At 36.5% G+C, this 22,351-nt stretch overlaps 1 protein-coding gene across 4 annotated transcripts in view; it reads left to right on the forward strand.

Moving 5' to 3' along the window:
• CAMSAP2 (calmodulin regulated spectrin associated protein family member 2) overlaps positions 1-22,351 on the forward strand; it is a 108,140-nt gene that overhangs the window by 47,787 nt on the left and 38,002 nt on the right. For all 4 annotated transcript variants that reach the window (XM_073884601.1, XM_073884602.1, XM_025855174.2 and 1 more), the window contains exons 3-4: positions 9,679-9,840; positions 21,255-21,338. In XM_073884601.1, coding sequence (XP_073740702.1) covers positions 9,679-9,840; positions 21,255-21,338 — 246 coding nt within the window. The remainder of the gene's footprint in view (positions 1-9,678; positions 9,841-21,254; positions 21,339-22,351) is intronic.

Genomic DNA, 22,351 nt, shown 5'->3' on the forward strand with positions numbered 1-22,351 from the left:
GCCCAGTGTGGGGCTTGAACTCATGACCCTGAGATCAGGAGTTGCACATTCTAGCATCTGAGCCAGCCAGGCACCCCACTGTTTTTTTATTTTAACAGTGCCATATAATCTGGGTTCTTCTTTTTTAAGAGTGAAAACTTTATTTTTTTTTAGATTATTTATTTATTTATTTATTTACTTGACAGAGAGAGAGAGAGAGACAGCAAGAGAGGGAACACAAGCCGAGGGAGAAGCAGGCTTCCTGCAGAGCAGGGAGCCCGATGTGGGACTCAATCCCAGGACTCTGGGATCATGACCTGAGCCGAAGGCAGTCGCTTAACCAACTGAGCCACCCAGGCGCCCATGAAAACTTTAATTTAGTTAGAACTTTAAACATTCATAAGAAAGGTAAATTGGGAAAATTCAGCCACCCATTTATATTAAATAATTTAGTACTTCAGTTTAATATATTTAGGAGTCTCCTACAAGTGTAAGTGAGATAGTTTGTGTTACATGTTTAACATGTAGGTCAAGCTGATGTATTTATATTTATAAAAGTGTCGATTACCATAATCAGTGTTTTAAGAGGTTTATTGGAATACTACTCAGCAGTAAAAAAGGAACAAAACTATGGCTGCATACAACAGCTTACCTGAATCTCCATAGATTTATGCTGAATTTAAAAAGCCATCCAAAAAATTTCATACTGTGTGGTTCCATTTGTGTAACATTCTTTAAATGACAATTATAGAACTGGAGAACAATTAGGGGTTGCCAGAGTTTAAAGAGAGGGAAGGGCAGGAGGGAAATATATGTGGCTAGCAAAGGGCAATGGGGGAGAGATCCTAGTAATGGAAGGTTCTGTAGTTTGATTTATCAGTGTCAGTATCCTGATTGTGATACTGTGCTATGGGTTTGCAAGATGTTACCATTGGGGGAAACTGGGTAAAGGGCACATGGACTCTCTGTATTGTTTCTTACAATTGCATGTGAACCTATAGTTATCTCAAAATAAAAAGTTTAATTACAAAAATGTTTATGAAGAATCGATGTTTGAGATTAAAAGAGAATGCTACAATTTGGAGCAGAAATGGTTTCAATGTCTTTTGGTGAATGCTTCACTGCGAATGAGGCTGAATGGTAGTAATTGAGTACTTTGTTTCTAGAGTAGGACAGAACGGAGTTTGCAACAATTAGCTGTTTGACATTAGACTAGTTCTGAAACTCTAAGCTACAGTTTCTTATTGGTAGTAAGGAATGAAAATATTATCCACCTTCTATGATTGTGAGGATTAAATAGAATAGTGCCTGTGAAGCATCTAATGTAGTATTTGACCTATAATAAGAGATCAGTAAACTTTAGTAAATATGATTGATTTTTGTTGCCCAACTTTTATTCCTAGGGTTTTTAAAAGTTAAATATTAGTATATAAGTTATCCAAAATAATATACTTAACTATATATTGTTATATAAAAAATGGTTACTTAAAAGTCCAGGATGAGATGGCTTCACAGGTGAGTTCTATCAAACATTTAAAAAGTTAATACCTATTCTTCTCAAACTATTCCAAAAAAAAAAAAATGAAATGAAAGAAATGCTTCCAAATTCATTCTATGAGGCCAGCATTACTCTAATACCAAAACCAGGCAAACTTCGCACTAAAAAGGAGAATTACAGACCAGTATCCCTGATTGAACATAGATGCTAAAATTCTCAACAAAATATCAGCAAAATGAATTAAAAAATACATTAAAAGGATCATTCACCATGACCAAGTGGGATTTATTCCAGGGAAGCAAGGATGGCTCAATAAATGCAAATCAGCCAATGTGATACATCACATTAACAAAATGAAGGATAAAAATCAGTTATTTCAATAGATGCAGAAAAAGCATTTAACAAAATTAAACATCCATTCATGGTAAAAACTCTCAACAACGTGGACATAGAAGGAACATATCTCAACATAACAAAGGTTGTATATGACAGACTTGTAGCTAACATTATACTAATTTAATATTATATGTCAACTATGCTTCAGTTTAAAAAATTGTATTATACATTTGAAGGTTTCTAAGAGTAAATCTTAGAAGGTCTCACAAAAAATGGTTACTTGTATAATAAAGCAAAATGATAACTAAAAGGGATAGAATTTATTTTCACTTGATCCTAAAATTTCTTTTTCTTTCTTCCTTCCTTTCTTTTCTTCCTCCTTTCCTTTCTCTCTCTCTCTTCCTTTTTTCTTTTTCTTCCTCCCTCCCTCCCTCCCTTCCTTCCTTCCTTCCTCTATCTATCTGTCTTCTATCTATCTATCTATCTATCTATCTATCTATCATCATCATCTGTCAGAGGGAGAGAGAGGGAGCCCAAGGAGGGGTAGTGGCAGGCAGGAGAAACAGGCTCCCTGCTGAGCAAGGAGCCTGATGCGGGACTCGACCCCAGAACCCTGGGATCATGACCTGAGCTGAAGGCAGACACTTAACAGACTGAGCCACCCAGGTGTCCCGATCCTAAAATTTCTTTTTTATTTTTTTAATTTCTTTTTAAATTTTTTAAAAAGATTTTATTTATTTGACAGAGACAGCTAGAGAGGGAACACAAGGGAGCGGGAGAAGGAGAAGCAGGCTTCACACCGAGCAGGGAGCCTGATGTGGGGCTCGATCCCAGGACCTTGGGATCATGACCTGAGCTGAAGGCAGACGCTTAACGTCTGAGGCACCCAGACGTCCCTGTAAATTCGTCTTTAGACCTTAGATGACTTAGGTATAGCATATATAAGGATGTGTGTATAAAATGTACTTAACCTATTTCTGTGGAAAATGAATATGAGCTTTGTTTCTAAATTATTATTCTAAACTTTTTGTTCTGCTAAAAAGTTAAAAAATATTTGACAGTACATTCTGCCATATGTGCTTTTATCTTCTCTCCTCCCTTTCCCTCCCTTCCCCTACCCTCTGGCCCCCAGTCTCTTTGCTGGTGCACACATGCACACACGCACACACGTGTGCGCGCACACACAGTCATTTCAGAACCTTATGAAAACAAGAACATTTTTCTGCATAACTATAGTACCAGGATCACACCAAGAAATGAAATGTTTTTGCAATAATATTATCTAACAGGTAGTCCATATTTATATTTCTGCAATTATTGTGCCTAAAATGTTCTTTATAGTTTTTTCTTTTCCTTTCTCAAACCAGGAACCAATCAAAGATCATTTACTACTTTTAACTAGCCGTGTGTTTTTGTTCTCTTTAAGTCTAGAACAGTTGTCTCCCCCTACCTTATTTTATTATTATTTCATGACATTGACATTTCTGAAGAATGCAAACAACTTAGCTTGTAGACTATACCCTAACCCCCTCTTGTCTGGTTGTTTCCTCCAAATTTGATTCAGATTAAAATTTTTTGGCTTGAATGCTACATAGGTGATGTATACTTTCCATTGAATCTCATCAGGAGGCATATCATGTCAGTTGGCCCCATTATTGGTGGTACTAAGTTTGACCATATTTTCCTTTGTAATTAGGAAGTATTGTGTGAAGTGATACTTTGACATCGATTGCATATTGTTTCCCAGCAATGCTTCACCTAGTGGTTTCAGTATCTGTTGATGATCTGTGCTAAATTAATTACAGCATTGGTGGTTGGAATATGGTGATTTTTAAAATACTTTCATTCCTTTTACATTTCTTATTTGGCATTGTTCTGTAAAGAAAAGCTTTTTCTTTTTCCCCCCATAATGATTATCACCATGGACTCATGGATTCTTTTTGTTTTTAATTCCTTGTAATATAACTCATTATTGTCATTAATCTTTTTTTATATTCAAGTGGGCCCATATTTGGCCAGAGGGAGCCCCATGCAAGCTGGCTTCTATAACTTTTTGACATCTCCCCATCAGTCTTTGAATACTTTTTTCTTTCTGACACAAGTGTATATTCCAGTCTCGTTTTGTCCTTCTTCTGTCTCTGACTTGGATTCAGTCATTTTCTAAAGATCCTTGGTTTTATTTTATTTTATTTTAATGGGGGAAATGTTATTTAGATACCAAGATCCGGGCATAGATGTATTTATTGCTACTTTAGTAGTTATTGCTTCTAGGCCCTTTCTTCAAGTTAGGGCTAGGAAAAATATATGTATATAATCACGAGTTCTTACTGATTACCTGTAATTCAAAACTGGAACCATAGAGTTTTTCCATATTTGAATCTTAAAATAAGGAACTGCCCCCAGGACTCCTTCCCAGAGAGGTGCGTCCCCATCCTAATGCAGCTCTTGGTTAGGGACAGTTGCATTGCCTCCTGTGCGCATCTTCATATGGCTGTCCTGGCTGGGATTCACCTCCATCAGCAGTATCTCAGCATCCACCAGCTGTGCTCTAGTTAGAGTGCCGGCAGCATTTTCACAATTGTTTTTGTGCATTTTCCAATGTCTGCTGTGGCAGCTTGCGGCCAGGTGAGTTTCTGCTTGGACAGTCCAGGTTACCTCCTGGTTACAAAGTGGCATAGCTTTTGAGTGGTTTACCCCAACCCTATCCTGGACATAAACCATATTATTTTTAGAGCACAAAATGCCTTGTACCATTATTGTCATCCCATTTTACAGATGAGGATATTGAAGCACAGAGAAATTCAGGACTTTGCTCAAAACCACATAGTAGGTGGCACAGTTGAGGTTGAACCTAGGCTGTCCACTTAAAAAGTCCTTGCTCTTAAGGACTAGACTGTAGGGTTTAAAAAAGAAGTAGTGGAAGATGTGACCTGACAAGAGTGATTATTTTAAGATCATGAGGAACTTTTTTTTTTTTTTTTTTAAGGGTAGCAGTAGGATTTATTGAACTGTGCCTTAGTACAGGCGCTGGGGCTTGCCCATGGTGCTCTTGATGTATAAAGCCCGGACGTTCTGCCAATTCTTCTTGAGCAAGGACATCAGGAAATTGACCGCTAAGTGGACGTTGTACACAAGCTCATCATCTGTCATCTTCACATGGCGGTGGTGCTCTCTGGTCCTCTGTTTAATACAGGTTGGGTACAACACCAGTAGGTCACGAATAGCAGTGCCATAATTGTCCTGTAGTTTACAGCTAAAATCTTTTTTGGTCAGTGTATACTCCTGACTTTGTTTCTAAGGCCAGTGCGTTTTTGCTCCTTGGGTCAACCCACTATTGATAGGCTGGATTTTTGATGTGCTATGATTTCCTTACACCAGAGGACAGACATTAGGATTAGAAGTGTCTATTTTTTCTGGAAAATTTCTATTTTCATACCAACTATAGAAATCTCTAAGATTCTAGCTACTTCAAGGTGAAGGGTGATTTATTTTTCTAGACAGTGGGTATTTTAGATATTATTAAAAATAAATTAACATTTGTTTATTTCCATAAGTTTGCATTCTGAATGCCTTTAAGCAGAAGATACCTAATATTGATGATAAAAAGAAAAATACGCTAAATTCTGTTTTCCTTTCACAGATTTTTATTTCCAATTTCTTATGGCTCCACCTAATCTAGATAAAAGATATGTAGTTTATTTTTAAAGATCATCATTTATGATCTTTCTTAGATATTACTCAAAATACTAAAATACCTCACTATCTAGAAAAATAAATCACCCTTCACCTTGAAGTATTTATAAAGATACTTTGCAAACATGTGGATAATGGCTTACTTAGAGCCAGAAATGGTGATATATGAGGTATTTATACTGGAAAAGTGGAAGAAGAGTGTCACAAATTAATCTGATTTTTTTGAGTAACAGCTTGAGCTGTAGTTGACTTACCATATAATTCACCCATTTGAAGTGTACAATGTAATGGTTTTTAGTATATTCAGAATTGTACAGGCATCTCCACAATCAATTTTAGAAAGTTTTTATCAAACTGAAGAGAGACCCTACACCCTTTACTGTCACCATCCTATCTCCACATCTCCCACCCCCAACCCTGAGCAAATGCTTATCTACTTTCTATCTATATATATTGCCCATTTTGGACATTTCATATAAATGGAATAATATGTATTTGTGTGTGTGTGTGTGTGTGTGTGTGTGTGTGTGTGTGTGAGATTGGTATCTTTTACTTAGCATATTGTTTTCAAGGTTCATCTGTGTTGTATATATCACTATTTTATTGCTGAATTGTATTCCATTGTATGGAATATCTATATTTTGTTTATCCATTCATCAATTGATGGACATTTGGGTTGTTTCTGCCTTTTCGTCTATTATGAATATTTATGAACAGATTTTGTGTGGACATATATTTTTATTTCTCTTGTATATATATACCTAAAAGTAGAATTGTAGGACCAAATGGTAATTCTTTGTTTCATTTTTTGAGGAACTGCCAAACTGTTTTGCACAGCAGCTGCATCATTTTACATTTTCACTAGCAGGGTATATAAGGGTTCTGATTTCTCCACATTCTTGCCAACAGTTGTTATTATGTGACTTTTTAATTATAGCCTTCCTAATGGGTGTGTAGTGGTATTTCAGTAGGTTTAGTGCTATTTTACTTTTATCTCCATGTAAACTAAAGATAAATGAAACATACAGTAAACCTGTTTTAAAAATAAATAATATGCAAGATATAATTTTCTGAGTTGGAATTAACTTTGATGAACCACAGTCTGGTATGTATATGCTGTGCATATCATTTTAGCAGAATAATTCAAATACTTTATGTTCATGATTGATTTGTTAAGTCTTGGCTCCCTCCTATATCCCTCTAGGACTGCTTGGACATGGTAGGTGCTAGAGCTGCTATACCACAGTAGGCCAAGTAAGACCTGGGTTCTTTTTAGGAATTTTTTTTAAGTTCTGTGTCTAAATCTGATACAAGAATAGTAAGAGGCATGCAATACTAGAACTTCTATCTTACTAATTTATGAGGCTTAATTAAACACTCTTCTTTATGTCATAACTTTAACACTCATTTCTAATACATAAATGTAACTTATCTAGACTCTACTGATTGGAGGTAACAAAAGTATAACTTTTGTAACAAAGATATAGAACCTGCTATTGGCCTTTGTATGATACTTTAAGCTCTGTTAAGTAAATTCATTGGGATTTTATATCCTTTCCTTTTCCATTGGAACTGCTTTTATTCTGTAAGCGGTCTTTATACTGCTGCCCTGAGATGGCCCATTCTACTCTGCCACCCGGTGGTGGCAGCTGTTACTTCTAACCTTTGCAGCCTCACCTCCTACTGCAATATGCACCACTCCGAGGGGAGCATCCAGATGAGTCTGCAATGTTGGTGTCAGATGGTATGGGCTCCAGAGCCAGACTTCTAAGTTTGAATCCCTACATCACTACCTCCTTGCTGCGTAACCTTGAACAGGTTACACAGTTTTCTCATCTGTAAAATAAATGTAATAATAGTTCCTCTCACAGGGTTGTTGTATTAAATGAGTTTAATACAAATGCTGAAAACATTATATGGCACATAGTACTCTGTGTTAGCTGTCATCGTTATTATTCTGATCTTAATGTTTTAGGTTAGAAATTACATATGTATATTTTATTTAGAGATATAAATTGCTCTGTACTGATTGTAGCCTAGAGTTTATTTCTTTTTACTATTGATCTTTTCTAGATACATTTATGTATATGCTTTTCTATTTGCAGCTTTATCTGCAGCTTTATTTACATTATGTACATTATAAGTACTATGTACTTATATAAGGTAGGAAGTTTTTTATTTGCAGCTTTCCCCTTTCTGTTTTACATAATTTTTAATTTACCTCTATCACATATTGTAAAGTTAAAGGGTAAAAAAAAAATACTAAAATTTGAAAGTTTTTAGTTTACTTATTTATTTTTAAAATTTTTAGTTTAAAAGTGGCTGAATATCATATAGAAATAACTGTAAGGACAAGAGTGAAATTCTTAAAAATTTGTTTTTGAATTTGTAGAAGTAATTAGAAAAGTGAGAAAATGTTTTTGTTTTGAAAATGTATTACTAATTAGTTATACTTAGTGTTTACTATCCTAATTTTTGAAGTAAATGATAGATTTTATATGCATTTTTTTTGCATACTATAGCAAGGTAGTTTCTAAGTAAGTTTTTTTTGCAGCTTTTCCCTTCCTGTTTTGTATGTTATGTGTATATATCCATACATGTATGGATATACATACAGGTATGCATATATGGGTGTGTGTGTATATATATCTTGAACATTACTATGTACGGTTTTATTTTAAACTAGTTTTAAACTAGCCCTAGTTTATACTGTCTTCAAAACAAATTCTAGATAGATTTAAAGTAATAGAAAAAAGGACAATATTTCCATATTCTTGGGGTGAGGGGAAGCCTTTTGTAAACATGAGGTAAATTCTGGAGCCATAAAGAAGAACATTAAGATTGAGGGATTTTACCAAGAATATGTTTAGAACTTCCCTATAGCTTATTATACTCTAAACAAAGTTGAAAATCCAAAGGCAAACTAGGAAAATGTATTTGCTATCAGAATGACACAGAGCTAATGTTCCTGATATATAAAGAGCTCTAACAAATCAAGAAATAAAGAAAGATGAGTATCCCAAAGAGAAAAATAGGCAAAAGATATGAGGAGGCAGTTTTCCAAGGAAAAAATACAAGTTCTTTGTTTAACATTTAAAAAGATGCTCATCATTCAGAGAAATGCAAAGTCAAACAAGAGTGGGTATTTTGGTAACCTTTCAGACTGATACATATGATAAAAAGTGAATGATACCAAATGCTGGCAAAAAATGTGGGGAAACAGGCACAGTGATAACATTCTTGACAGGAGATAAAGTTTGCCACAAACTTTCTAGGAAGCAGATTAATGGTTATTTATGAAAACTTAAAATGTGGCTGCTCTTGGGCCCAGTAGCCCCACAATAAATTATCTCTAGAGAAATATAATATTGTAGTATTGTTTGTAATGCCAGAGAATAGGAAAGAAACAGTGTGAATGTTTACCTATTTGATGTGCATTAAATGTTTTTGTAAGAATACATACCAAACTGTACCCATTGCTAGGGGAGGAGGACTAGGAGAGAGGTAATTTCTACTTTATGTACTTTGTAATGTTTGGAACTTTTAGGAATCACCATATAATAACACTTTTGTATTTAAAAACAAGCAAACATATAAAACACCAACAAACAAAAAAGGCAAGGAAAGATTGGAAGTCCTGGGCTGCTAGGTGAATAGGATGAGGAAGAAGCTGGAACCAGGAGAATCAGAGTTCTTTGTCTCCTTCAAGTGTGAGAAATGTTGATGGTCTGCCCTGGAACTGTGGCAATCAGTAGATTTGAGAGACATTTTAGAAGCAGAATCTATAAACTTCTGCGGATGTGAAGCCCGAGGCAAGAGCATAGTCAGGGATCAGAGATTGACTGGTACCATTAATAATCAGCGCAGCAGACATAGCATTTTGAAGTTTGTAAATTATAGTGCTGAGTAAATGATTGCAATGTTATTAAAGATAGGAAAAACAGGAAAAAGAACATTTTCTGAGTGTCTTAAAGATCCTCAGTAATTATTTCAATGATAAATTAGTTTGGTTCATTTAGCTCATCTCTCATTTGTATTTTCTTAAGGCTTGTCTTTTGTAGTCTTTAGTTCTGTTACTCTTTGTTAGGAATTACTATTAATATTTTAAAATACATAAACAGCAGTTTCTAAGTGTAATTTTTAAACTCTGTGTTTTTGTTTTATATTTGCAGAGTGCTCATTTGGCCATGATAGATACCCTAATGATGGCTTATACCGTAGAAATGGTCAGTATAGAGAAAGTAATTGCGTGTGCTCAACAGTATTCAGCTTTTTTTCAAGCCACGGATCTGCCCTATGATATTGAGGATGCTGTCATGTACTGGATTAATAAGGTAGGAATATACTCACTCGAGTAAAAATGAGTCTCATAACTAGAAAAAGTGAAATCCTCAATTATGCATTGCCACTCTGCTACAGGTTGCAGGTTTTCTCTGCCCAAAATTCTTATGTTGAAATCTTAACCCCCAATGTGATGATATTAGGAAGTGAGGCCTCTGGTAGGTGATTAGGTTATAATGGGATTAAGGCCCCCCGTATAAAAGAGGCCCTCGAGCTCCCTTGCTCCTTCTACCATGTGATGTCACAGCAAGGAGATGGCCAAGAAGCAGGCCCTCACCAGACACCAAATCTGCTGGTCCTTTGATCTCGGACTGCCCTGCATCCAGAACTTTGAGGAACTAGAGGGTATTATGCTAAGCGAAATAAGTCAGTCCGAGAAAGACAAATATATGATTTCACTCATATGTGGGATTTAAGAAACAAAGTAGATGAACATAGTAGAAGGGAAGGAAATATAAAATAAGATAAAAACAGAAGGAGGCAAACCATAAGAGACTCTTGACTATGGGAAACCAACTGAGGGTTGCTGGAGGGGAGATGAGTGGGAGGTTGGGGTAACTGGGTGAGGGAGATTAAGGAGGGCACTTGATATAATGAACACTGGGTGTTATATGCATGGATGAATCACTAAATTCTATCCCTGAAACTAATAATACGCTATATGTTAACTAAATTGAATTTAAATAAAAAAAAGAAAGAAATTTCTGTTGTTTATAAGCCACCTATTCTGTGGTTATTTCCGTTACGGCAGCCTGAACAGACTAAGGCACACTCCATTACTGTTTTTGTTTTAAATCAAAATGAAAGCTAAAGTTAAGTTACTTAAAATTTCCCATTACCTTTTGAGTAAAAAAAAAAATTCATTTAAAATGATTAAAATAGATTTCTACATATTCTGCAATGTCTATAATTGCATTTAATAATGATTTAGTTCATATCAGGTAATTATAAAATTTCCTAGCACTCAGAGTAGGGTATTATACACTGTGAGTGCTGAGTAAATATTTTTTGAATACAAGAATGAAATAATTTTGTCTTATTTCCTATTACGTGATTCTTAGGTTTGCTTGACTAAGTTGCATAAGATTGTATCAATTGTAGATTCCTTTTGGAAATTTGTATGGAACTGTGATTAGTTATTTGTGCTCTGAAGATGCTTAAATTGTCAATTTATCACTCCCTTTGCCAGAATGAGTAGTTAATTCCTCTTGATTTGCATTCATTTGCAACTATTACTCCAGAGAAAGTGAAACCTTATCCATGAGCAAGACCTGAGCAGATTAACAAGGTTATATCTTCAGGTATCCTTTCTTGAATGCTTGCATAACAAGAAGCTATAAATGTAAAAACTTCATTTATCATCATTATCAATATCAATGTAGAAGGCCCGTTTAATACTCTGCCCCTGGAGTTCCTTTATTTCTTCATCTTTAGCGATCTTTTTCTGCACTCCTCTTTAGCTATGGAGAATTATGGTTACATCCTAGACCTATTCATCATCAGGATATAACCTTAATATCCCATTGCAAGCATCTCATTCTTAAATAATTCCTTCACTTACTCTAATACTCCCTGCTATTAACAGTGTTCAACTTCATTATGAGTTCCAAACCATTGAGCCTGTTAATTCTTACAGGCTTTTTCCTTTTTGAACTAGATTCTTGCAAGTCCTGTCAGTTATTCTCCCTCCTTTTCCCTCCCTGTGATTTATCTGATAAAACCCTGGTTGAGCTCAGTTACCCACCTTCTATCTTGGGTGCAGATATGGAGATAAATATTGGAGATATTATGGAGATAAATATTGCTGGAGAAATTTACACAACGAAGCCAGTTTCACTTTAAATTTATAAGTACAAACTTCAGATGGACACTCAGTGCTTACTGCCAGGCTAAGAAGTGTGTCCCTAAGAAGTTCACTTCCCCACATTTCAAGACGGTTTCATCCTTTCTTCTCTAGTCCTCACACTTTCTATAATCCATCCCCTGTTACTGTCAGTTGAGGACCTTGCCTCATCCTTTTTTGAGACCAGAGATGGGGAGCCATCAGGTGGGAATTTTCTTGCCACCATATCTGTAAACCTTTCTGCATCAGTACTCCTTCTTTCTTTTCTGCTGTTAAAGTAGAGAGTCTCCCCCTCCCACATCCTATCAAAGGGCAGTTTCTCTTTACTTACTGCTCTAGAGTTCTTTCTTCTTTTGTCCTGGTCTTTGGTCCTCTGCTTTGGTTCTTGTCAAGCTTTCATGTGCGTTATGAGTCACCTGGGAACTTGTTAAAATGCAGGATCTGACTTGATGGGTCTGGGGTCTGGGTGGAGAGTCTGCATTTCTAAGAACAGGTGATGCTAATGCTACTGGTGTGTGGACCACACTGTTATTCCCTCCCTCTCCTGCATCATCCACTTCTCCCTCCCTATTGGGTCATTCTCCCAAGAATATAGACTTACTGTAGTGTTTCCCATCCTGATAAACAAAACTTCCCAATCCAGATACAACCCCATTCCTCCATAGACAGAACCTCTCCCAAGAGTTGTTTACTCATTCACTAGCCTTCTCTGCTCTCTCTTCCATCCCCATTCCTATCCTGAGATTGCTCCTGAGTTGGTTTGGAAGATGGCTTCCATTTTGACAAATCCAGTAATACTTCTCTGTACTCATCTTAAATTCAGTCTTCTAAATCATGTGTGACCCTTCTAAAGTTTCAGTGGAGAACCCAGGGTGTTGGCAGGACTCGAGTGCCACACCATGTCCTCTGCAGCAGGCCGCTTCTTCAGCCTGCCAAGCGCTTGTCCCCCCTCTGTGCTCCTTGGGGTCTTTCTACACCTGCATAGTTCAGGGCTCAGCCAGGGATTTGAGGGCAGCTTTTACATGGAGCTGGGGTCTCCCTCGTAGTGATTCCTTCTTTCCCAGGATACTCTTCCTCAAAGTCTAGCCATTCTCACAGTCTCAGATTTCTCCCTCAGTTCCTCATTCCAACGAGACTAGTTTTCTGCTTGAGTTCTAGCCACTGTGCGTTGTGTGGATTGAGGAGAAAGCCATAGAAACATAGATTTCACTCAACATGTTCCTTTCTTTCAAAGGTCATGTCCTTTCCCATTTCTGCCTGCTTTTGGTTGTTCTCCAGTACTTTCAACGGTTGCTTTTTATATTTTGTCTGGTTTATAATTGCGGTTCTGGGAAGCTTAGTGTAATAAATGCTGTTCCGCTATTACCAGAACCAGAACTCTGTTAGAGTGTCTTCTTACAATGTAACTTGAATCATGTCATTCCTTTGTTAAAACTCATTTTCAGTTTACACTGAAAATGCAGAATGTGCCGTGGCCTACAGAGTACCATCTAATCTGACCCTGTGTACTTCTCCATCCTCGGCTCATGGCCACTGCTGTCCTTTCTCACTACTGTCACTTCATTCCAGCTGTATGCCTCACCCCTGGGTCTCTGATCATGTCTCCTGTTCCTGGGCAGCTCATCTCCCAAGATTTTGTATGGCTTCCATTCATCATTTCTCAGTTTAGGTCACACTTTTTCCTCACAACCTTATCTGAAGTAGGCATCTGTCATGTCTTATTTTCTGCTGTAACACTCCATTTCTTTACATCATAGCACTTTTGAGAGTTTGTAATTACTTTGCTAAATCGCTTAAACAAACTAGAATAATCTATGTGAGGACAGGTACAGTGCCCATCTTTTTTTAGTCTTGGTGCCTAGAATAGTGCAGTGCTTGGCAGAGAGATGATATTTAATAAATCAAAGAGGTAGGTAAAGTTACAGAATTAAGCTAGGCACGTTAGAACTTTGGGATTCTCTAGAAGGATAAAGAATTCATTTAACTGGGAATGTGTACCACCTTTATGCAGCCATATCCACCCTATTCAGTTTTTAGATAAAGATTGAAACCCTTTGATTCAACCTGAACCTCCTAGTATATTTTTTTCTTGCTCCAGTCTACCAATTCCAGCTTCAATATTTATTCTCTCATCATGACTTCATTCTTGACTCTCAGATTTAGTATGTATTTGTTCCTTTTGGCTCTTATTTTGGTTCACCCTAAGTTGCTATTTTTTCTGGATAATACACCCATAGGTATAAAAAACTTATCATAGAAAAATGGGAATAACATGGCTAACTTCAGCATTATTGGCTGAAAATGAATTTGAACTTAAAAACAAGAAAACCACAGAAGACAAAATTATACTAAATGACTAAATCCATGCAGGGGTACACAGAAGTTATGAACACATGAACCTTACATTATTTGGCCCTACCTCTCTTTCCAGTTTTATCTTAAAATCCCTCTTTTGGGTTCAACATGTTTCAGCCATACTGTTTTTTCAGTTCCTCAAACATACCACGTTTCCCCCAACCACAGGGCCTTTGCTTGTATTGTTTATTCTTTGTCTGGAATGCTGTATTTTCTATTTTTATCATGGCCAGCTTTTCATCTTTAGGTCTCAGCTTAAGTTACCTCTCTGATACATCCAGCCTTCCTAAAATAGATCCCCCCTGCCCCATTCTTTTCTTCTCACATCTTTATTTACAGCTCTTCTAATGAATTGTCTTTTTTTTTATTGGTCTCTTGCCCCTTTTTTTTGGTTCTATGAGTATAGGGATCATTCTGAATTTATATGTTATTGTATCCCTAGCCTCCTAATACAATGTCTGGCATGTAACTAGCATTCAGTAAGTAGCTGTTTGAATGTGTGAATAAATAAATGAATGAATAGTGGTTTAAAATGTTAATATGTGACCAGTCTACTCTTTGAACAGAATTAGATAAAAACTTTTTGAAAAATCATGAAGTTATTTCCAAATTGATAGATCAATTACAACTATATGATAATGAATTAGAAAGTATTTTTTAAATTATTTTTTAATTTAAAAAGTTTTTCAAGATTTTATTTACTTATTTGTCAGAGAGAGAGAGCACAAGCAAGGGGGAGAGGCAGGCAGAGAAAGAAGCAGGCTCCCTGCTGAGCAAGGAGCCTGATGCGGGGCTCGATCCCAGGACCCTGGAATCATGAGCTGAGTCGAAGGCAGACGCTCAACTGACTTAGCCATCCAGGTGTCCCTGAAAGTATTTCTTTTTTATCTTAAAAAAAACAACACACACACACACACACACACACACACACACATACCCCAAAACAATAAAAAAAAATAAATTTTCCCAGTCAGAAAACTGGTTTTAGTCCTGTCACCCCTCTCTGCCTAACCTTCCCCACCGTACAATTGGTAAATTGACCAAAATGCTTCAAGATGCATGTAAGTTATAAAACTGCCTTATAACACATATATTACCAAGACAGAAAATATTAGTGATTTTGGCAACATGTCAGATTAAGACTACAGCTCTCCTGTCAGATTAAGACCACAGCTCTCCTGGTTATAAACACCTCAACATGTTTGATAAAATGGAATTAGGAAAGTTTATAATATATAGCTGTGCTTTAAAGAAAGAAAAGGAAGTTCTCAGGTACCAGAAACAAAGTGGGGACTGAAAGTTTTGGTGGCTTTCTCAGTGGGCTACGAGCCTAGACTGGAGTCATTCATTCATTCATTCATTCATTTATTTTATTGTATTGTATTTTATTTTTTTAGGTTTTATTTATTTGAGAGAGAGCAAGAGGTGGAGTGAGAGAAAGAGCACGAGCCAGGGAGGGAGGGAGGGACAGAGAGAGAGGGAGAAGTGGGCTCCCCACTGAGCAGGGAGCCTGACGTGGGGCTCCATCCCAGAACCCTGAGATCAGGACCCGAGCCAAAGGCAGATGCTTAACTAACTGAGCCACCCAAGTCCCTAGACTGGAGTTTTAAAATCACTTGGACACAAGATAAGGTCTTAGTTTTGCCTGCTGTGGGACATTGGAACTGCAACCTGTTTAGACCCACAAAGTTAAGACACATGAAAAGCTGTACCCTCAGTAAAAGGGAGAGCGTGCTTTTAAGTGCCAGAAGACCCAACTACAGTTAGTTTAAAGGATTTATTATCTCACATAGCAGCACGTCTGGAGGTAGGGCATATCCAGGGTTAGTTAATTTAGGGGCTCAGCAGTGTCAACAAGAATGCAGGGGCTTTCCATCTTTTCTGTTATTCTTAACCGTGTATGATATTTCCACTCATGGTTGTATAATGGCAGCAGTGTATAATGATTCCAGGGATCATATGTAGTAAGAATAATGTCTGGCAAAGGTGAGAGGGTCTTCTGGACTCTTCTATTTACAAGGAAGACTTTCCCTCAGCTGGTCCTCCCACCAGGAGGTCCCAATGACTAAGATTGGTTCTCATGCCTATACCTGAACCACCTTCTAGAAAGAAGAACGAGGCTATCATGATTGTCTTAGGCTAGACCAGACAGAGGTCTAGGTCTGGGAAAGAGGCTTCCTTGACTGACCATGTAGGAACATGAGCACCCAACTGATGAGCAAGGAAAAAAAGGGAGAAAGCAACACATTAATAGAATACTAGTAGCAGGCCAGTGATATTTTTCTGGCACCTGTCAAAGAAGCAAATTTAAAAATACTCTGAAAGTTCACTTCCACACCCAAAGCCACGAGTCCTTCAGGCAGTGGGGGAGGGAGTATCTTCGCTTCATATGCGAAAGTACTGACAATCAAAAATTATGAAACACATGAAGAAGTGATCTAGCACATATAAGAGTTATTAGTAAAGGTAACAAATGACGGTTACACTGCAAGAACTTCCAAGAGTAGAACAGTCTGAAAAAGACTAGAAAAATAAATGTTTAAATGACCAAAAAATAAAACATGGAATAACAACTATAGGAAAGAATAAGGCACCATGGGAGGGAGGTGGGTGGGGGATAGGCTAGATGGGTGATGGGTATGAAAGAGGGCACCCGTTGTGCTGAGCACTGGGTGTTGTATGTAAGTGATGAATCACTGAGTTCTACTCCTGAAACCAGTATTGCACTGTATGTTAACAAAAATTAAAAAAAAAAAAATAAGGCACCATGGAGGGCATAATGGAAAAAGAACCAAATATAACTTTAGAAATGAAAAATTTTAGTCATTGAAAATCAGAAGTTTAAAAATAGAAGATTTGACGTAGTTGAAGAGGGAGTTAGGTAACTGAGAGGAAATTACCCAGAAGGAAGCCCAGAGAGGTGAGATGGAACATATGAAATCAAGGTTCATAGATAGGTCTGTAGGCCTACTTGGAATTCCAAAAAGAGATTATCAGAGAGAAGTGGGGGAGAGAGAATATATTTGAAGAGATACAAAAATTTTTTTTTTTTTAGATTTTATTTGTTTGAGAGAGAGCACGAGCAGGGAGAGGGGCAAAGGGAGAGGGAGAAGCAGACTCCCCACTGAGCGGTTGCAGGCTCTATCTGAGACCCTGAGGTCATGACCTGAGCCAAAGGCAGATGCTTAACTAACTGAGCCACCTGGGTGCCCCAAGATATAAAATTTTCTACAACAAAGAAACTTTCAAATTCAGGAAACACAGTGAGTTCCAACCAGGATAAATTAAAATAAATCCACACTGACACATGTATAGTAATAAATCTGCAGAACTCCAAAAATAAGAGAGTCTTAAAAGAATGGCAGATAGACTATAGTAGACTTTTTAACAGTAATGTTTGCAACCAGAAGGCAATGCAGCAAAATCTACAAAGTGTTGAAGAAAAATAGCAATGAACCTAGGGTTCTAGACTTTTTGTTCAAGATTAAAGGTGAAATCAGGATTTGTTCAAAGAAAGAAAGTTCATCACTTCCCTTGCAGAAAGAACTACTAAAAAGATGGTACTTCAGTAAGAAGGAAATTGAACCTAGAAGAAAGAAGTGGGATGTAGGAAGCAATGATAAGCAAAATCAGTGTACATATGAGTAAATGTAAATAAGTATTACAGAAAATCATACTAATTTTGAGACCCATAAGAAGGAAGAACTATAATTCTAGGTGAAATAACATGGAGATGAGAGGAGGTGATTTGATTTAAAGCCTTTGTAAGGTCAACTTTAGACTTATATTAAAGCAAGGACACACATTACAATTTTGTGTTTTACATTATTTTTATTCTTACTATTTTTTTAAGTAATCTCTACACCCAGCCTCGGGCTGGAACTTGCAGCCCCGAGATCAAGAGTTTTGTACTCTGCTGACTGAGCCTGCCAGGCACCCTACTATTTTATATTTTATAATGAAAAAAAAATTAAAGGCTAGTGTGTATTTTTAAATTAATGCATATTTTAAATTTAATATATCATCTTAGCAAATTTATTTTTAATTCATATGGCTAAAGTTTAGTTTACTAGCCCCCAGCACTGGTTCAGGGGGTGAACTACCTCAAAGTCATCATGAGCTCTGTGATACATTTCTTTAACTTTTATCCTTGAGTTGCACAAAAAATACCATGATTTAGCTTCAGTGGTAGAACTTTGTAGCCAGCATTTGGGAACCAGTTTGAGAGTCACTAAGCTAATTACTTCATTTCTCTGTCTTGGGTACCCAAGTAGGTTAATAGCGTGGCATGTCTTGTCATGTCTACAACATGTCTTGAAGTTTTCTTTTATTCTCCCTGTTGTGAAAGTTTATGAATTATCAACATGTAAAATTTTCTTATAATCATGATTTTGATATTTAGGATGACTGATACCATTACAACAGCTTAAAGTATTTTATTAGGGTTTGTTGAAGCCCTTACAGACATTCAGCTATCTGGTATCGCTTTGGGGATATATTGTTTATAAGCAATGGCTGTAGTTTCTATCTATGGTATATGTGCTGTGTATCCACTTTACTTGATACATTTTACACATTATCTCTTTTATGCTCTGTATTGTCTCAGCTACTTATTTAATTATTTATTATTATTTCAGTATTAACCAGTTTCTGTGGGTTACAAATCCAAGCATTGCTTAACTACATCCTCTGGCTCAGAGTCTGTGACAAGGCTGCAGGCAAGGGTTTGGCCAGGCCTTCAGTGTTATCTGAAAGTGTGGCTATGGAAGGATCTAATTCCCAGTTCATGTGGTTGTTGGCAGGGCTCAGTGCAGGCAGTTGGACTGAAGGCCTCAGTTTCTTACTGTCTCTGCTCCATAGGGTAGTTCACAGCATAGAGGCTTGCTTCATCAAAGCCAGTAAGAGTCGGCTAGCAAGATGGAAATTAGAGTGTTATGTAACATGATCACTGACATAATAGCCTATCACTTTAGTTGTATTCTGTTGGCTAGAAGCAAATTAGGTCCTGCCCACACTCAAGGGGATCAATGGGGACCATTTTAGAGCTTTAATACACCAAATCGCTTTATGAAGTAGCTTTTATTCAAACTAGCATCTGAGGCTGAGAGGCATCAAGAAATTATTAAGGTCATAGCTTGTAAGTGCAGGTTTTGATTCAGACCCAGGTCTTTTCTAATGCTGCTTTCTCTTAGAGTATGTTATACAACCAAATTGATGATCTAAGAGATTAACTAGGAAATCTTAGAGTGCTGCAGATTCATATACCAAAATAAATCTGTTGATTAAATCGCTTATAACCCCTTAGAAATATCATGAATAGAGAAGACTCTTAGTGATTATTGTTAATTAAATTTATCATAAATTGGTTGCCTGGGTGGCTTGCCTTCAGCCCAGGTCATGATCCCAGTGTCCTGGGATTGAGCCCCCACATCGTGCTCCCCACTCAGCAGGGATCCTGCTTCTCCCTCTGCCTCTGCCTCTTATGAATAAATAAGTCCAATCTTTTTTAAAAATTTATCATAAGTTGAAAGTCTCCATTTGTTTTTAGCCACTGAACTGAATTTTAGGTAATAGAAGAGTTCAGAAAATTATAGGTTTAATTTAGAGTTAATGGTAGTTGATAATGGCATTAATCAGAGTGCCATAATTAAACAACCTGAACATTTATTTTTCATTACTAGAGCGACCTTAAAATCATTAGCTCAAAATCCAGAATTGTTTAAAGTGTTCTTAAGAAATATTTTATGTACAACATAGACTGTTTCTAACCTTTTTGGATTATGGATGTTTGAATAATCTAATAGGAGATAAAGTAGACCTTCTCCCAAGAAAGTTCTCAAAGGGAAAATTTTTTCATCTATTTTAGCTGTGGCCTTTTGACTGCAGTAAAACGCTCTCATGATTCAGGGACATGCCTATGAAATCACAGATTAAGAACTTGATTCAAAGTGTTTTCTATAATGTGTGTGTACACACACACACAGAGGAATAATATTTAGCCATTAAAAAAGAAGGAAATCTTGCCCTTTGCAACAACATGGGTAGATCTAGAGAGTATAATGCTAAGTGAAATAAGTCCGAGAAAGACAAATACCATAAGATTTCACTCATATGTGGAATTTAAGAAACAGAATAAACAAAGGGAAAAAGAGGACAGAAACCAAAAAACAGACTCTTAACTATAGAGAAAAAACAGATGATTACCAGAGGGGAGAAGGGTTAGGGGGTGGTTGAAATAGGTGAGTGGATGAAGAGTACACTTACCTCCATGAGCACTGAGTCATACACAGAATTGTTGAATCACTATATTGTACACCTGAATCTAATATAGCATTGTATGTTACCTATCCTGGAATTGAAATAATAAAATAAAATAAATGCTTCATGCCATTAAAAAAAAACCCTAAAGTGTTTTCTATTGATAATGAAAACATTACTTTTAAGGAAAATAATTTCCATTTATTAGTCCTAAAAGAGATAATAAAATTTTTATTAAAAAAAAAGTTTGTTGGGGCGCCTGGGTGGCTCAGTTGGTTAAGCATTTGCCTTCAGCTCAGGTCATGATCTCAGGATCCTGGGATCAGGCCCCACATTGAGCTCCCTGCTCAGTGGGGATCTTGCTTCTCCCTCTCCCTCTGCTGCTCACCCTACTTGTGCTCTCTTGCATTCTCTCTCTCTCTCTCAAATAAATAAGATCTTTAAAAAAAAAGTTTGTTGGGGTGCCTGGGTGCCTCAGTCGGTTAAGTGTCTGCCTTCAAAGCAGGTCATGATCTCAGGGTCCTGGGATCAAACCCTAAGTTGGGCTTCCTGCTCAGTAGGGAGTCTGCTTCTCTCTCTCTCTCTCCCTCTCTGCCCCTCCCCACTGCTCATTCTCTCTCTTGAATAAATAAAATCTTCAAAAAAAATAAAAATTAAAAAAGTTTGTTTCCTAAGCATTAAAATTGGAAATTATTGAGTACCTTTTTTCTCTAGAACTCTAACCAGCTCCTGACATATAGTAGGTATTCAACAAATTTTTAATAAATTAATTTTAGAATATCAAATAAAACACCTGTAAAATACCTTTTTTCTGGTTGGGAAAATGAAATTTTCTCATTTGAGTTGTGCTGATATTTGACATCAGAGATGTGACCACAGACATTTTATGGTGCATGTTATTTTATTGTCATATTTGAATATAAATTCAAATTAGTGTTTTTATATTTTAAGGTAAATGAACATTTGAAAGACATTATGGAACAAGAACAGAAATTGAAAGAACATCACACAGTTGAAGCTCCAGGAGGTCAAAAGGTATATATTTCAAAGAAAAAAAGGTGCCTTTATGAATAGACTATGTATGTTCACATATATGTATTGTTTGGGAAATACATATATTAATTAATAGATATATTCATTAAATTATTTTTTGGTGGTGTTAACTGTGCCCTAGAAAGCATGCCATAAATGCCAAGTAAGTAGAAGTACAAAATGGAGGTTAATTGGATGAAGGTGTTTAGGAAAAACTGTTAATGATTAGAACTCAATTTCTGGAATACTTTTGGCAAAAACAATGGCTTTGCCTTTGGTAAAATAATGTGAAACAACAAGAAAACATTCTCAGTGTATCAGCCTTACAATGACTTGTAGTAAGACCGGCCTTTAAAATATATTCCAGGAATTGTAAGTTGTACATATGGTTATTCTATGAAGAAAGAAGAAAATTAATATAGATTCATTCTTTAAAAATTCTTGTGGCTTTTAGATTTTTCTTCTTTGAAAATTTGTGTTTTTGTCATATACTAAGACCAGAAGTACATTTCCTGCACTATAGTATATCACATTTTTAAAATGTATCATAATGAGAGCTCTTTAAACATATTCTATAGCATTTGAATTGAGGTGAAAGAAATAACAAGTATTCAGAGATCTTATTTTCCAGTTGGATTATTTAAAGTTTCTTTATTATTATACAGTTTTTCTGTTCATTTTGATCTAATGCTCCTGGTCACTGATACCTCTATAAGAAGAGAAAGAGAAAAAAGGAAGGAAAGGGAAAGGTGTTTTGTGTATTATCAACTTCAATAGAAAACTTTTGTGGGAGACCACCTGAAATTTTGTCTAAATTTGTTATTTTGGGATCACAGTGATTTCCCTCATTTAGCTTACTGACTAGCTGCTGAAAATACTGTCCATACTTGATTCTTCATCCTAACTTTGTTGACATCCTTTCCCCTAAATTAGGTACATCAGAATGGAAATCTTTTTTTTTTCCATCACCCCAGATCATATGTTCCATTTCCCTGACTTACACCAGCCTCTGTCCC

This window comes from Callorhinus ursinus, unplaced genomic scaffold, assembly GCF_003265705.2.
Source record: "Callorhinus ursinus isolate GAN/ISIS: 27379988/994484 unplaced genomic scaffold, GSC_fseal_2.0 scaffold57, whole genome shotgun sequence".
Lineage (NCBI taxonomy): Eukaryota > Metazoa > Chordata > Mammalia > Carnivora > Otariidae > Callorhinus > Callorhinus ursinus.